General features: G+C 36.9%; 1 protein-coding gene across 1 annotated transcript; it reads right to left on the bottom strand.

Moving 5' to 3' along the window:
* Positions 1-11926: 11926 nt before the first annotated feature.
* On the bottom strand, positions 11927-15138 carry LOC141648795 (uncharacterized). The gene is made up of 7 exons (XM_074457512.1): positions 14772-15138; positions 14648-14706; positions 14243-14539; positions 13736-13977; positions 13146-13647; positions 12615-12779; positions 11927-12535 (listed from the first exon to the last, which is right to left on the bottom strand). Exons 1-7 carry the CDS (start codon positions 15136-15138, stop codon positions 11927-11929), a joined length of 2241 nt encoding a protein of 746 aa, XP_074313613.1.
* Positions 15139-16942: the final 1804 nt, after the last annotated feature.

The following is a 16942-nucleotide window of genomic DNA, read 5'->3' as shown; positions in this document are numbered from 1 at the left end:
AATTCTAAGGGAAGTATACCGATATTCCCACAGTGACATATACGTGAAGTACTTCATATTTTGAAGTTTATGGAAGAAGGTGAAGAATTTGGGGAGATGGCATAAAATTGTTTTTGTATAATATTGTTTTAATAGATGAAGTATTAGGCCTTAATGATCCGGTTGTTGTTTGAGTTGCTCCTTACAATTCTTAGTTCCGCAATTTATTATTTTATTAGCTACAATATTATGGTGTTGGTTTTGTATAGTAATTCTAACCGTGTATTTTATGTTGTTTCCGGTATTATTGATGCAATTTTAACAACTAATAATTAGTGAGGGTGCTCCATATTTGAGGATCTTTGTTTGACAATATTATGGTTTTCTGTAGCACTTAAAATAACAGATTAATTGTCTTTATACATGCAACCCTTAAATGTTTTAACCTAAAACATGAAACCGTAAGTTGAGTTGATCGTAGTATGTTATGATATTAAATCACCAAAAACATTCCCGTAGAAACAAAATATCCCGTGAATTTCAAAGGTCACAAAAGTAGTTTCGTTTGAAAACTTAAGTCTATGTTTTAAAAGTTTGGATTTTATTTAGATGTGTAATTTGGGTAGATGTGTAATTTGGGTCTTTGGACCGGATAATATGTAATAACTTGCTTGACTTAGGTGACGCAGTGGAGACTGCAGATTTTATGATATGAAAGTCATGTTTATAATGCTAAAATTTGCAAGTATGACGCTTTAGGTGGTATTCTGATGGTGGGCTACTCGACCGAGTATGCCTGGTACTCGACCGAGTTTTCGTTTGTACTCGATCAAGTGAGTGACTGTTACCCGACCGAGTGTTGCTGTAGTCCTATTTTATGTTGTTTATTAGCTTAAATTCTGTTTGGTTGTTGTGTGTTGGTCTTCTATGGTTTAATTGTCATGAAAGCACTGCGTAGCGGTTTCTCTTATAATTGTATGCATGCACGGTAAGTGCGATGATGATAGTGAAATGGTTTATATCGGTAATTGTCATGTGGTGAAGATACAGAAGCTTGTGTATGGAGGTACGTATGGCGAATTGGCAACAATGTATGTGAGAGTGTGATGATGTGTATGTAAACAAGGGTATTGTAAGTGGTGTATCTAATGGTGAACCAAAGATGTGATTTGTTGTACATACGAAATATAAACTTCTCATTTTGTTAACTCGTGCATATGTAGGTGTGTATGTGTATATCTTACAACGTAGTTACTTTCTTTTTAACCGTTTTCTCGAATCGTGTCAACAACTATTTGTCTCGGTGCCTTATTATAAAGTTTGAAAGTATGCTAGCTGCCGATGTTTAGGACGTTAGAACGTCGAGACGAAGATACCTTTTAGGGGGAGTGAATGTAACATCTCGGAACTGTGGGAGCGTAACCATGGGTGTGAGAGTGTGTTCACTTAGTGTAACCGGTAGGTGTGAGCACATTAACCTTATGCATGTCAAGTGTTGACCTCGTGAAAGTGTTGGGAATAGTAGTACGGTCAATGAGAGGATAAAGGTTAGAAAAGAAGTAATGGAGGTTGGAGAATCGGTTGCGGCGAACTTCGGGGACAAAATTTATTTTAAGGGGGGAAGGCTGTAATACCCGGCATTTCGAGACTTCTTTAAGGAACCTTTACGGACCCTTTGGGATTAGGGAGACCCCATAGTATGTACCTTTCATGAGGTAGCCTTACATTGGCAGGGAAAATGTCACCTAATTTCATTCCTTCATTAACGACAACAGCACATAAATTTTCATATACATGTACTTGTTCCATGATAGGTTTCAATCGACAATCTGAAATCCCAACCACTTACCCACAACATATTTCTTTTTCCCTGCGTCATCAACCCCATATTTCGTTTCCAACGACTCCCAAATGGTATGGGCGGACTTATGAATCATAAATAAATCAAACAGGATATCAGTCATGTTGTTCAGTAGATGATATTTAGCAGTTTTATTATCCTTATCAAATTTCTTAATAGCCTCTTTATTTGACTTAACTGCAGAAATAACTGTAGGGGTTTGTTCTAAATTAGTAGCAGTAGACTCGGTAACAGCAGGAGGAGGGTCACTAAATAGCACATAATCAATTTCGAGATGTTCAAAGAACATCAGCAATTTTTGTGACCAACGTTTGTAGTTGTTACCTTCTAGACGCTCCAATTTTAGGCAAATCAGAAAGAGTTTTGGAAAACACAGACAGCATTGTCACAACAAAAAACAACAACAATAAATAGTTTTCGAATTTTTGGTGCAAAACGAAGCAGTAACAATGAAAAATAAGGAGATCAGAGATTTATAACCGATTTCGTAGTAACGTGGTATGAGAGCCACTGCCTTGAAAACTATTTCGGCATGACCGTGGTGGCGATCAGCAGGTGCCGGTAGTCCCCCAAGGATATACACTACAGCGCTCAGACTTGCCTACTCAAGTCGCGAGAGCTTTGGAACGATAGCAAGACGATTACTTTAACCCAGGAACATTATAGAGAGAAAGAGATTGCATATTTTTATGTGTTCTGATTGTGCATCACAGACTCTATTTATAGGGAAAAAAAGAGTTAGTTGAAGGAGCCTGGTAGTGCTCCTAAAACGCAGTCAGTCAGTCGAGAAATGTGGAGCAAGACTCTCAAACACTAACATCCACATTGACTTACTTTTACACATATGCAAAATGAATCTGGACAATAACTAGTGGACCGAACCTGGCCCAAAAAAATAGGCAAAGCCCGCCGCAGATGATTGCCAAATCCCGAATCACAAATCAGCATCCGCATCCGGGTCGGGCTCGGGCACTGTGCGAGCTGAATTAAGCACCTCGCAAGCCTCTACAAAAGGCTCCCTTGACCCACTAGTGATAGTGTAAGGAATGAAGAGTTATATAAACACACAAAACTCTCATTTCCTCACCAATTTGGGACAATTGATAAAAATAGTCTTGGCTCAAGGAGCCCCTATTTCCAACACATGCAAATGATTTAAAGAGCTGACGGTTCGGTGGACTATTTGCCTTTTCCTCTCAATAACCAAGTCAATTGATACCGATAATTCGATTTGAGTCCATACTAAAATGTTCAACATTACCATGCAAATTATTTGGAGAGACGGTGGTCAGTGGGGGTGACTGTAATACGTTTTTTCCATGGATCTCAGAGGTTAGGTGGTTGTAAGGAGGCATGGTGTGATGATGCTTATTATTGTTCTTCGTTTTGTTCTATTTGTGATTGTTTCAGGTAAAAATGTACTCAATGCTAATACAAGTTACATGAGACTAATACGTGTTTTTAGGATGGGCTAAGCTCTATCCGACGTCGATGATCCTTGGGTCCTTGAACTTTCCCTATTCCTCTCGACGGAGATCTTGAAACATGGAACAAGCCTAGCTTGGAGAGGGGGGGTGTTATGAGGAAAGCCCCTCTGATACCTAAGTCAGTATTGGCCCTTGATTTAGGGTCACGAGTCTCTTGTGAGGAGCTTCCTTTGGCGAATCTTTTGTAGTGCGTTAGAGAAAGTGCTTAAAGAGTTAGAGATTGGATTACCTTTAGAGGTGAATTGCTTCCCTATTTATAGGGAAAAGCTTTGTACGGACCGAGGGCGCACATGGGAATTTCATGTGTCCTCGACTGTACTACTGACATGGCATGGACCGACAATCCCGGATATTGGTCATGGTTGTTACCTTCGGTTTGGACGAAACTCCAGCTTGGCCTATGGCGGGGTCGAGCCTCCCTCGGCAACCCGAGAATCTTACTTTGAATTACTTGAGCCTTTGAGGAGGTCATGTGGGTGTCGAAACTAGCTTTGGGCTTAATGGCATAGGCCTAATTTGTAACACCCCGTATTTTATTAGAATATTTTATTATAAAAGTATTTATTAAATTGATTGTCTTGGAATTTATTAATGTATTTTGGAAATATTTATATTTATATCTTCCGTTATATATTTTATTATTTCTCGTTTTGACCTACCTTAAATGGGTTAAAATGTCCGTGTACCATTTGGTTATTTTAATTTAATAATTACTTTTCTTTTATAAGTTCTGTTTACACTTTAATATGGTCCAATCCATTTTGTAATCAGATAATCCACAGAGTGAGCTAATGGACACAAAGCCCATTAGTTAATCCCCTTATAAATAGATAATACACAGTGTGAGCTAATGAGCACAAAACAACTAAGTCAATTCATTTGCTTGGTGCGTGAGATTTCGGCCGCACGCCTCCCTCATCTATTTCTCTCTTTTGTTCTCTTTTTTCCCTTTGACTCCATTGTTGAATATCTTTTCTTCTTCCAAACACATACACAAAATATATTTCCACAATCCTTGCTCTTACCTCTGCATCATATTTATCTCCAAATAATTTTATGGGGACTATTTGTATGAACCTTTAGACCTACCTTTACGGTCTCGTATTTTGTGGGTAAAGAAGATGATGTCGCTCCTTTGGCGTTTTTGAAAGATGATTTGCGTAACACAATTTCTAGCACATGGGTTTCCTGCATATTTAATGTCGATTTTGGGCTGATGTCACGTGTTGGAGACAAGGATTTGATGGTCATGTCTTTCATGAAGGTTTTCATTAATTCGCATCGTTAATTGCTATAAAGGTAACTATGTGATTCTCTTTTAATTATCTTTATGTCAATTGATGTAATTAATATGATTTAATGATTGTTTGTATGATTGATACATGTTTGATTGTTTATTACCATGATTAATTATGTTGTCGCATGCTTGTATAGGTTTTAATGCATTAATTGTATATCATATGGTGTTTATGGATTTTAAGGGTGTCATGAGCGCAATTAGGGTTTACGAATGAAACCCTAGTCGCGGAATGATAGGCGATCAATAGTAGGATTCAAAGTTATAGCTAAAGCTAGTACAACCCTGATGATGATTCGAGTGTTATAGCTGAAGTTAGTACAACTTTGGGTCGTTACTCTAGTTATGGCTGAAACAGGTATAACCTTGGAAATATAAATCAAGGTTATAGCTGAAGCTATTATAACTTTGGAATGCGAGTTAAGGTTATAGCTGAGACTAACGTAGCCCTGGGATTATGGCTCAAGGTTATGGTTGGAACTAGTATAACTTTGAGTTTCGTGTCAAGGTTATGGTTGAGGTTACTATAACTTTAAGGGTATTTATTGAAGTTATAGTCGAGGCTAGTATAACCTTATGTTTAGAGTTCATGATATGGTTAAGGTTACTATAATATTGATCATTAGTATTTGTTTCATGAGTAGAGTTATATCCAGTTGTAGTATAACATTGTGTTTGCTTATCTCTTTGGTTACTCTATTCATATGATAAGTTGTACAGTCAGTTACACTGTGATATGAGTTGTGTCATGTTGTTGTTCATACATTGTTGGTACAGTCGGTTATACTGTGCAGTTGTGGTTGGCTGGTTATACAGATGACGGTAGTATCAGTTAAATACCATCGGGCCAGGAAATCAGTGAACCTTTCCTTTTCTTTTTGAGTCATAACTTCTAGAGTCCTCATAGTTGTTTGGATCTCTGCGTTATCAACATAATTTGCAAAACTCTACGGTGATGTCCTCAAACGTAGGGTAGTTCTTCAATTTAAAGTTATAAAACCAGGCCCCTGGACCCCAAAGACTGAGAAAAGATGGTAGAGAGCATACTTGCAGGTACACCTTTTAGGGCAAGGTGTTCTTTGTACAACCGAATATGTTGGAGAGGGTCCTCCGTTCCTTTAAACTTTGGGATGTCAGTGAGCACAAGGTTCTTAGGGAATTCATCTTGGACCAGAGCATAGGTCCTAGAGTTCTCATAATGGATGCTCTCCCCCTGAGATAGCTTCAGTTGATCTTCAATAAGTTTGAACCGTTTTTCCAATTCTGTCGTCTCTGGTGGGGTAGACACAATGTTTTCCCCATTGATCTTAGCCTCAATGGCTCCCGATTGAGTCATCATCAACTCCAAAGTCTCACCCAGCTTAGTGACGGTGGCTTTCATTGCTTTCTTTCGGGTTTGAGGTGGTCTTTCTATAAGAAAAACCCCGAACCAATCAATACTCGAATCAAAATCCTCTGCACAAATAAGGACTCGACTCGCAGACTTGACCTTTGACTCAAACTTGACTCAAAGACAGAACTAGACCCATAAAATGAGCTAAATGACTCACTTGTAAGGGGTCACATGGGAGAGGGGTCTAGACCTAACAAGGGCTATGACTTGACTCAACTAACTTCTTGAGTTCGACTTGACATCGACTTGGTGTGACTAACCCGTGATTGAACCAAACATGGTTCGTGGGTTCATCGTAACATCTCTAGTGTCCTAATAGAGATGTTTCGTGGTTTGACTTTGACCAAATGGTCGACATACTTGACTTGGACCCAATAGGTGGCTAGGGCGACCTACTTGGGTCATGTATTGGCTAGACACACGGTTCATTGAACCTACGACACGACCAAACTTGACTCGAAACATATTCTATGCTCGGGAACGATTCGGTGAGAAAAACATTTTGGAATCGCTTGAAAATGGATGATTGAAAATGAGATTTTAAATGGGTAGCATGCCGGCTATAAAAGGCTCATTTTGGTCAAAACCTTATATCTATTTCGGCAGCATTCCGAGTCGAAAACATGTTTGATTTGAAAACGGTTTTTTCGAAGAAACGGTTTTTGAAAACGTTTGTGATTTTCGAAAAGACATGGAGGACGATCACATAGCATATAAGCATTCGCATATTAATCGTGCATGAGCCTAGACTCTTCTAAGTCTTGGTCGGTCCTCTAATGGGGTCTATGCCAATGATCCACCTTGCCAAAGAAAGTTAAGCCTCCCATAAGCAGAAGTGTGCAATATGGTAAGAGCGAACACTTAAAGACCTCGGCGGTACCATCTTGATACTTAAATCGGACATAGTGGACGTCACCTCCTAACCATTGAAATCGATCCAATGGGTGAAGTGGTCCTCCTAAAGTCTCAAATGGGTAATGCATGTATGCAAAAAAAATCATAGTGTTAGTCCTATTAGCCATCATTTTCCTTTTCAAGTTATAACTCCCCAGCGGAGTCGCCAAAATGTGGATGTGGGAAATCGGTATATCCACGGGGTGCTTTGAAAAAGGAGTCGCCACCAAATTTAAGGAAATTTGGGAACCACTTTTGAAAATGAGATTTGAGTTCGTTGTTGAGAGTACATGATGGGAAGTTCGTTAATAAAACACCCACCCCCGCCCGTTGCAATAACGGCCTCTACTTGGGACTATGATGGCTAATTGGATAAGACTACAATCGTTATATGAGAGTGCAAAACACCATTTTGATCCTATCATGTGAGCTTGGTTTCTAATCGTTTAATGCATTTCGAACCACTTTGTCCAAGTTATCTTAGCATGTGAGATTGATTTTAGCTATACTAAGCAAGCATTCACGACATGGCTTGGGGGGAAGGGAAACAATTGGGGAACTATCTATTACAAACCAGACGATTCTCATCGACTCGATGTGCAAACAATTGAATTAAAGATACAACTCGATCTAATTATAATTGCTAAACTATGACACACGACTCACGACATGCTTGCCCATTCTAGGCGCCTTGAAATTCGTGCCAATGGTGAGGCCACGGCTCACATGGACTTCGTCCTTGGTCTCATCATCGTTTTGCGCACTCACTTCGATTTAATGAGTTAAATACTTCAACTTAACTAACTAAAGCAAAGGTTTTGTAAAATAATTTTAACATAAGCTAAAAGAGACAAACTTGACCCTTAAGCGTAAATTACATAGACTCAGAATGATTAAAAAAATTACAACGATTAAATTACAATGACAATTAAAATAAAACCGCAATAATTAAACAAACGGAAGAACAAAAAGGGGCACGAAGGTTGAAACCAACACGTGGCCATACACGGCCCTAAGGTTGGTCAATATGGACTATTCTAGTCATCGAGTGTCATGAATCGGATGCTAAGCATGCACAATTCAACTAGCGAGAAATTATCATAAGAAGAGACGAATTCAATTAAATTCTTTAAAGAAATTTATTTAGATCATCCTATGTCGGGTTTTGTATGACCTATGAATGTCTAATTCATTTAACATGCATTCTACATATTAATTTGGCCAAGTTATGATTTAACAACGATAAATGATATAAACAAACATGTATACATCATAAATTGAATAAAACGAACTAAACATGCGATTTAATTCTAACTATTTCATAGCTAAAATAAAACAAGTCATTAAAACATGTGAATATGAATAAACTAATTAAAATTTTATTGTAATCAATTTAAAGCAAGTTGATTCATTTTACAATTTAAACATGCAATTATTCTAATTAAAGATGTTATCGTCATAAATTGAAAAACAAACATATGATTAACAAGCTATTATTCTAAACAGCGATTGAACATCATTAGCATCATAATTATGAAACATATATATTAAAAAACATGAAACGATAATTAAATGACGATGAAAAAAACAAATAAAAGGGCCCTAAGGCCGTGTACTAACACGAGCAAAAGGGAGGGAATTGAGTCGGGATTTTGTGCACCCTCAACTTACATGTAGACTTGGATACCACTCGGAATCCCGTATGTAAGTGTTGCTTAGAAGGCGCGTCTTCGATGATTGCAAAACAAATATCGAAACAATTTAACAAAATTAATTTCGAAAATAAAAAACAAATAATCGCGTAAAAGGCACTTCGTGCAGCGATTTTCAAATGAAGATTGTGACTTCGTTTCTCACTCGATTTTAAATCCAAAAGATGTTTTGGAATCCTTAGACTCCAAAGATTTGATTTTTAGAAAAAAAACCAGACCAAAAACGAATTTAAAATGACTCAAAACAGACGAGAACAGGAGCAGTCCAGAACTCGAGAAAACACGAAAAGAAGAGCAAATCGATGCTCTGATGTTCGTCTAATATTTTTTGTGAACTTTGTGCTTTGTTTCTGGGTATGATAGGAGTTTAGGGTTGCTTTTTACATGAGGTTTGAGAGGCTAGTACTAGGGTCTCGACTGTAAAACCGTGTATGTGTGTATTGTGTTTGTCCGTCTCCCCTTTTGTGTGTGTGTGTGTGTGTGTGTGTGTGTGTGTGTGTGTGTGTGTGTGTGTGTGTGTGTGTGTTCGTTTATATAGGAAATGGAGAAGGAGGTGCGTCTAGAGTTTGGTTTGTGGATAATATAGCTTGCTTGGGGAAGGAGGAAGTGCATTTGGTCAAAATATGGAATGTATGAGGAGATAAGTTGGTTTTTGGAAAGGATAATGGAGGATATTGTGTTTCGGCTTTAAGAGGATTTCGTGAGCTAGTAGGATAGGTAAAATATCTTCTTATGCTTGGGGAATAACCAAGAGAAAATAGAAAAGGGGATCATTTGGATGAGGGCTCGAAAAGGGACGGGAAGCCCCCTGTTTCGGCTCGTAAAAACAAGGGATGGGCGCGGGTCTGGTTTCGGGTTTTTGGTGCGGGTTTGGACACGAGTTGGGGCTAGGATAGGGTGTTGGGTTATGGGCTAGGTGTGGTGCTTGGGTTTGGCTAGGTGGGAGTTGGGTTGGGTGGTGTTTGGTTGTGGTTTTGGGCTCAAGAATCAGGGGTGTCGGGTGTGGGGTGGTGTTTGGGTCGTGTGTTTGAGGTGGAAAAAGGAAGAGGGAAGGACGTGTGTATGGGGGTTCAAACTTGCGACCATGGGGGTGGGTTATGCCAAAGCTATACCTCGAAACTCGTGCTCAAAATCGTTCAAAAAACGAGCTTAAAGTCGTCTCAAAAACCTTGTTTAAAATCGCTTTTAAATCTAATTTTTCAAATTAAATATAAAACGATGAGTCGTAAAATGGTCACATATCTCATTTTTCAAATGAATTTAAAATAATTTTAAAATAATTTATTTTTCAAATAAATTATAAAAGCTTTAAATTTTAAATAAACTCGAAAATGTAAAACCGATGAAATAAATTTCATTTATTTTGAAATAATTTAAATTTCATTTAAATTATAAAACTGTCAAATAAACGCCCGTCTCGCATCACAAAACGGAATCCAATAATGAGAAATGTCGATAAGTAAACATATGTCCTATCATCATCGGGTGTTTTGTCGGGATCTCTGCAAATTCCAATATCGACGGATATGGATATCTACAACTATAAATTAATAAATGTTACAGTATTTATTAAATTATATTAAATATGTACGGTTATTTGATTCTAAATTTATTTTAAAAAATATTTTGACAAAAATTCTAAAATGTAAATCATTACGTTTATTGTGAAAATTGCTTTCAATTGAGTTTAATTTCCATTATATTAATTGAAATATCTTGATATGTATTGGTGTTTTAAGTGAGTATCTCACCATGTTTTACGTTCAAGTAAAAAAAAAATATTTTGAGAAAGTTATAAAACTTAGACCATTAGATCTATCGAGCAGACGAGGAGAATATATTCGTAAGAGTCGTTGTATTTATTAAAAAAAATTAAAGATAATTACTAAGAGATAATTTTGATAATTTGTTAATGTGCAACTTATATTGCAACAAATTAAATACATATAACATTTTATTATGGTTTAAAAAGTGTGATAGTGAGCATGTAGGTACACAATGATAGTGAGTGCATTTTAATTAAATATTTTATTTATTGTATTTTAAAATACTTTGATGTTAAACCTCAAATAATTATCCTTGAGAAAGTTCCAACCTATTTTATTTATAAGTAAAATCTTAAACATCATTATATACAGTTGTGTAAAAAAAAAAAAGACTTGCAAATTTCGTATAAATATGTATGACACATAGCATATGTAACTATGTAAGATACAACTAAAACATTCGAATAAATTGAGTTTGGACCCTATATATTTGATACATGAGTATCATATGTCAAAACATATAAAAAAATGTAAAAAAAATGCATAAAATTATATTCACATCCTTTTGAAAAACTATTAATTGATTTGGAAAATTAACGTATCGTGAAATGATCTAATTTAAGAACTTAATATTGATTGTTTCATTATTTGAACACATTTTATTTTAATTAATATGATATTAAATATTATTAAAATCTATACAATGTATATGAGAAAGAGTAAAAGAAATTTTATGTGACATGTATGTTTTTAACAATAATAAGTTTTGTCGCAAAAGTTTATGTACACACTAAATCAAAGTACATATCACGAGTTCAAGTGCGTATAGACAATATAGAAATGAGAATGTATGTGCCATATGACATGACATGCATATGAATATTCACTACAAAAATAATGATATTAGACATTTGTGTAATAAAATATATGAGAAAGAGAGAAAAGATGTTTCTTTTTTTTTTTTAATTATTATCTTTAAATAATTATTGTATTATTTATAAAACATTGATCATGCACAACTAAGTATGGCCTATTATTTAAAATTAAAATTTTATGTATTTTATTTGAAAATTTTAAAGTTAAACTTACGTTAAACCTAAAAAACTAATGTTTGAAAAAGATGAATCTATTTCTATTTATAACTAAGAATATTAATTGTCATATGACATATATCAATAATAATATTTTTCTACAATTCTAATAATAACTTTTCAAACAGACCTTGCAAAATGTGTGGTATTACCTAGTTTATACTTCAACCTTTCAAATGAATTCTATACGTTTGGTTTTTGAGGACTAGTCATATGTGAGGAGAATGTCCGATACAACGTCTAATATATAATAAAAAAAAGGTAGTCTTATGATATCTTGTTTAAATTGTCTTACCGACTATATTATGAATATCAAATTTTTATAATTTTTAGTAATATGTGACTAAAGATATGAACAAAACAAAACGAACATTGATATACGTGTATAAACTAAATGTATAAAATTAATTGAAATGAAGGAAATATAAAATTGGACAAACATTTTGCTAATCTCTTAATATTCCACTTTTGATCTTTTTTTTTTGACAGAAAAGATAGTAATATTTAGAAGGTAAAAGAGCAGAGTCCGAGTCAACAAGAGAAACTATATGCTCAGGAATCGCCCCCACCCAAAACCGTGTCGAGTAATCAACCGGCATTAGATGAGCCATCCCATGAGCCATCCCATGAGCCATACTATTACCATCCCTACGGACAAAACTAAAACGAATACAAGAAAAAGAAGTGGCATTCTCGAGAATAGCGTTTCCGATCCTGCCAAAATAGTTAGCCGGGATACTGTTCGACTTCAGCATAGTAATCAAGGTTGATGAATCTGATTCGAGCACCACAATATACAACCCCATTTGCAGCGCTGTTTTTAACCCGAATTCCGCCGCTTTTGCTTCAGCGATGTCCGGACTCCATCTATCCCGAACTTGTTGAACCTCCGCCCTTTCCACCCGTCCTGTGTGATCTCTCACCACCACCTCGAGACGACACCCCATCTCCCCTAGAATTCCAGCATCAACATTAATCTTCCATTCTCCTATCACAGGCGAAATCCATCGCACTTTACCGTCCCTAGTTCCTGTTTTACTTACTCTACACTTTAGCTGAACGTGGTTGAACGTCCAACCAAGCATGGAAGAAACTCAAAGCTCGTTCCACAACTCGTTGAGGCACCACCCTCACATCCCCATGATACTCCTCATTCCGACCATTCCAACTAGCCCATAAGAGAACCAAGAGCTTACACGCCTCCCCTTCTCGTACACTCCTTAAGATCTTATCCACCCAGTCCACTATACTCGCACCCATCCACTCCGTGGCATCCTCCACATCCACACCCGCAACCTCCTATATTTGGCGAGCAAAAGGGCAGCCCAATAAAGCATGCGTTTCGCTTTCGATAAAAGAAAGGCAACGCATACAAGTCGGGTCTGCATCCTTAATGCGTTTCTGCACATTAAGTCCACAAGGTAACACCCCTTTACACACCCTCCAAATTAAATTTTTTATTTTTGGAGGCAGTTTAAAACCCCATATATGCGACCATAATATAGGCCTATTACTTGTCGCACCCCTATCCCGACGAATCTCTTGCTGTCCACAAATAAAATGATAACCTGATCTCACATTATATATCCCGTTCTTCGTATGACTCCACACCAGCTTATCACAATCATAGGTTGAGCACAGCGGAATTCGGCGGATATCACAGACCTCAAACTCATACAAATGTTGCCGGAGAAGGTCCTCATTCCATCTAATCAGGTCAACCATAAACCAGTCCGCAATCACACTATTGTTCATTCTGGAAATGGGCGAGAGTAAAAGAGGCGCTAACTCCGAAATGCACCACTGGTCCTGCCAAAATCTAAATTTTCTACCATCCCCAATAAGCCATCTACTCCTATTATGAAAGACAGGAAGGACATCCATAAGACTTCTCCAAATGAAAGATGGGTGGTGCCCAATAATCGCCCCCAAGAAATCACCCGAGGGGTAGTACCTAGCTGAAAGCAAATGTGAAACAAGAGATTGGGGTCTTTCATATAACCTCCATAATTGCTTTGTTAACATAGCAAGGTTAAAAGTCTCAAAATGACGGAAACCCAAGCCACCATCTTGTTTAGCACTACACAACTTGTCCCAAGAAACCCAATAAATCTGTCTTTTCTCCCCGCTATGGCCCCAACAAAACCTAGCGAAATCGTCCTCAATCCTAGAGCATAACGTAGACAGAAATTTAAAAAGTCCCATATGATAGGTAGGAATCAATTTGGCAATGGCCTTTATAAGAATTTCTCTACCCGAATATGAGAGCAATTTTCCTTTCCAACCCTTTAATTTTTTTCCAAATTCTTTCCTTTATAGGATTAAAAGCCACAGACTTATTACGACCAACAACCGCAGAGAGACCAAAATACTTACCAGGTAACTCAACAATTGCAGCATCAAGAATATCACACACTAAGTTTCTGTCAGCAACACTTGTACTCAGGCTGAAAAATAACTCGGATTTCTGCATATTTAAACGTTGTCCCGAGGCAGCCTGATAAATATCAATAACATCATGGATCATCTCAGCATTTTGCTTATTAGTCCGACATAATATAAGGGAGTCGTCAGCAAAAAAACAAATGCGAAATAACAGGGGCATCTTGACAAATGCGAATTCCATGTAAATTCTTCCGCTCCACCTCCCAAGAAATAAGCCTCGAAAAAAAATTAGCACATAAAATGAACAGATATGGCGATAACGGGTCTCCTTGAAGTCCCCGTCGAGGTCAAATGTAATTAGACGGCACACCAATTACCAACACTGCCGACCTTACTGTTCTAACGCATCTCATTATCATCTCGACCCATCGAAGAGAAAACTCCATCTTCACCATGATCCACTCCAGAAAAACCCATTCAACTTTGTCATACGCCTTACTTATATCCAACTTTAAAGACATATACTCCTTCCTACCCTGATAATGTGACTTAAGGAAATAAAAGCTTTCAAAAGCAATTATCGCATTATCAGAAATAAGACGGCCCGGAATAAACGCACTCTGCTCCGCTTCAATTAAACTATCCAAATAAACCTTATGCCTACCCACCAGGACCTTTTAAATTAATTTGTACACAACATTGCAAAGAGAAATAGGTCTGTAATTATTCAATTCTATCGCCTGTTTGATTTTCGGAATGAGAACAATATGGGTATGGTTCACATTAGTAATATTCTCCCTCCCATCAAGAAATCGTATCACATAGTCCGCAACATCATTCCCTATAATATACCAAAGTTTTAGAAAAAAAAAATAGCATTTAACCCATCCGAACCCGGTGCCTTACTCGGCTTCATTTGGGAAAGGGCCTGCGTAACTTCCTCCTTTGTGAAGTGCTTTAGGAGCTCACTATTTATTGCATCAGTCACACAAGGAGCAATACAACTCAAAGCATCCTCCATTATGGAAGGATTAGAGGACGTGAATAATTTATGAAAATATTCCGTTGTCATTTTCCTTATTGAGTTCTCATCAGTAACCCATAATCCTCCTTCATCTTTCAGCCGAGTAATATTATTCCTCCGTTTACGATTCGACACTCGAAGATGGAAAAACCTGGTGTTCTTATCAATCTCCATTAAATAATTAAGCCGGGATCGTTGACGGCAATAAGTCTCCTCCGCTAACAGCAACTCATCTAGTTTAGCACACATCGATCACCTCTCAGCAACAGCCTCATCGAGTCTAATCTATTTGCTTACGAATATCCCCGAACTGGACCCTACTTCATTCCCCCAACTTCCGCGCACAAACATCCAGCTTGTATGGGGCAACGTTACATGGTCACGGTTATGACCCACCACCTCTGCCCAGGCCCCACGCACTACGTCCTCACAATCTTCACTATCAGCCCACATGTCCTCAAAATGGAAACGCCTCCCCTTCTTCTCCTTGGTTGGCACGAACATAGCCAATTTTATGGGAACATGGTCAGACTTGTCATAATCAAGATGAAACAAAGTAGTAGGGGGACACGCTTCCAAGAAAGACGGAGACACAAGGGCCCTGTCAAGCCTCTCATGTATCGCTTCCGATCCACCCCTTCTGCTCTACCACGTAAGTGATTCTCCAGAGAAGCCCACATCCACCAAACCACAATCATCCATCGCTTCCCGAAAGTCGTCCATCACCCCATGTTCTCTTAGAGCCCGCCCTTGTTTTTCATGCTTAAATAAAATTTGATTAAAATCCCCTATCATAACCCAAGGTAGGTCAGATAGTGGTTTTATCAATTCATGGACTATACAACCAGTTGTATATGTTGTACCGTGTAGAATCTGAGCTTTGTGTCAAAATATCCGAGCTTTATATTAAAGAATATGAGCTTTATTAGAAAATATCGAGTTCATCCATTTAGACATTAAAAACATGAACTTTAAATTAGCTCAGAAAGAATACACATAAGCTCGGATTCTTATACTTGGTTGTACCATGCTTATGGTACAACTGGATGTATAATCCTATTTGTGGTGGTTTTATATCTCGCATCAGTTGCCAAGTTCGCCATTTATCATCATTCTCAGCCCACCCATAGACACCGGTAAGCCTCCACTCTTGTAAATCCACTTTTGATCTTATACACCCTTTAATCCATTTTATGTTTAAAAGGAATTTACACTCTTATAATCTGGCAGCAATTCTCCTATACATCGTTTTTTTTCCGGTGTTTCTTGATAAAATGGAGTACTTTTGGTAAATGATAACAATTTCATGGTAAACAGTGATCAATTTAAAAAAATGGTTATTTTTTAGTCATAAAAAGTAGTCACTATTTACTCAAAAGTAGTTACTATATAGAAAAAAAGTTGTCACATTTTTTTCATGGTATGATGACGGTTTTACGACACAATCCCTTATTTATAAAAGCTAAAATATTTCCTGCTTTGCAATTGTTTCTTAATTTTAGGGGTTGAGTTTGCTTTTGTTTTCTTAGAAACCCACGTTCAATGCAATGATTTAATTACTCTCTTTCCTCATTGCAAACTTTACAATTCCATAACTATGAAAATGTACCAATGAATATTTAATATCAATACAATACAAATTGACTCCTTGATTAATCAAATATTCTTTATACCCTATGATTTATATTTTACCAAAAAAATCCACAGCACATTAAAAAATCTTATCTCAAAAGTGAAAAAAATTAGTACTCTAGCGTACAACTTTAATTAAAATAGGTTTTTAAAAAATGATGTTAACAATTAACAAAGAAAAAAACCACAACACATTTACAAGTTTTATCCTCTTATTTTCGTTATCACTTCATAATTGATTAATCTATACAATACTATTAAAAGGGGAACTTAAAATACCACGTCATAAATGCCACCTTACACTACCAAAAAGCCACGTCACTTACTACACATGACATGTCAAATTTTAATATGACATGGCGAGTTAATGTGATATAAATCATCAACTTATTATTATATGACATTAATTTAAATATATTGT

This window comes from Silene latifolia, chromosome 3, assembly GCF_048544455.1.
Source record: "Silene latifolia isolate original U9 population chromosome 3, ASM4854445v1, whole genome shotgun sequence".
Taxonomy (NCBI): domain Eukaryota; kingdom Viridiplantae; phylum Streptophyta; class Magnoliopsida; order Caryophyllales; family Caryophyllaceae; genus Silene; species Silene latifolia.
This window is presented reverse-complemented; position numbering and strand designations above follow the sequence as displayed.

Bases quoted from the DNA above. Each gene is read 5' to 3' on its own strand.
- LOC141648795 (XM_074457512.1), bottom strand. From the start codon at position 15,138: ATGTGTGCTAAACTAGATGAGTTGCTGTTAGCGGAGGAGACTTATTGC. The intron at 13,648-13,735 runs GTAGAGAAATTC...GTTATGCTCTAG, and splicing joins AAAATTGCTCTCATATTCGG to GATTGAGGACGATTTCGCTA. The intron at 12,780-13,145 runs GTCTGTGATATC...CGCCAAATATAG, and splicing joins AACATTTGTATGAGTTTGAG to GAGGTTGCGGGTGTGGATGT.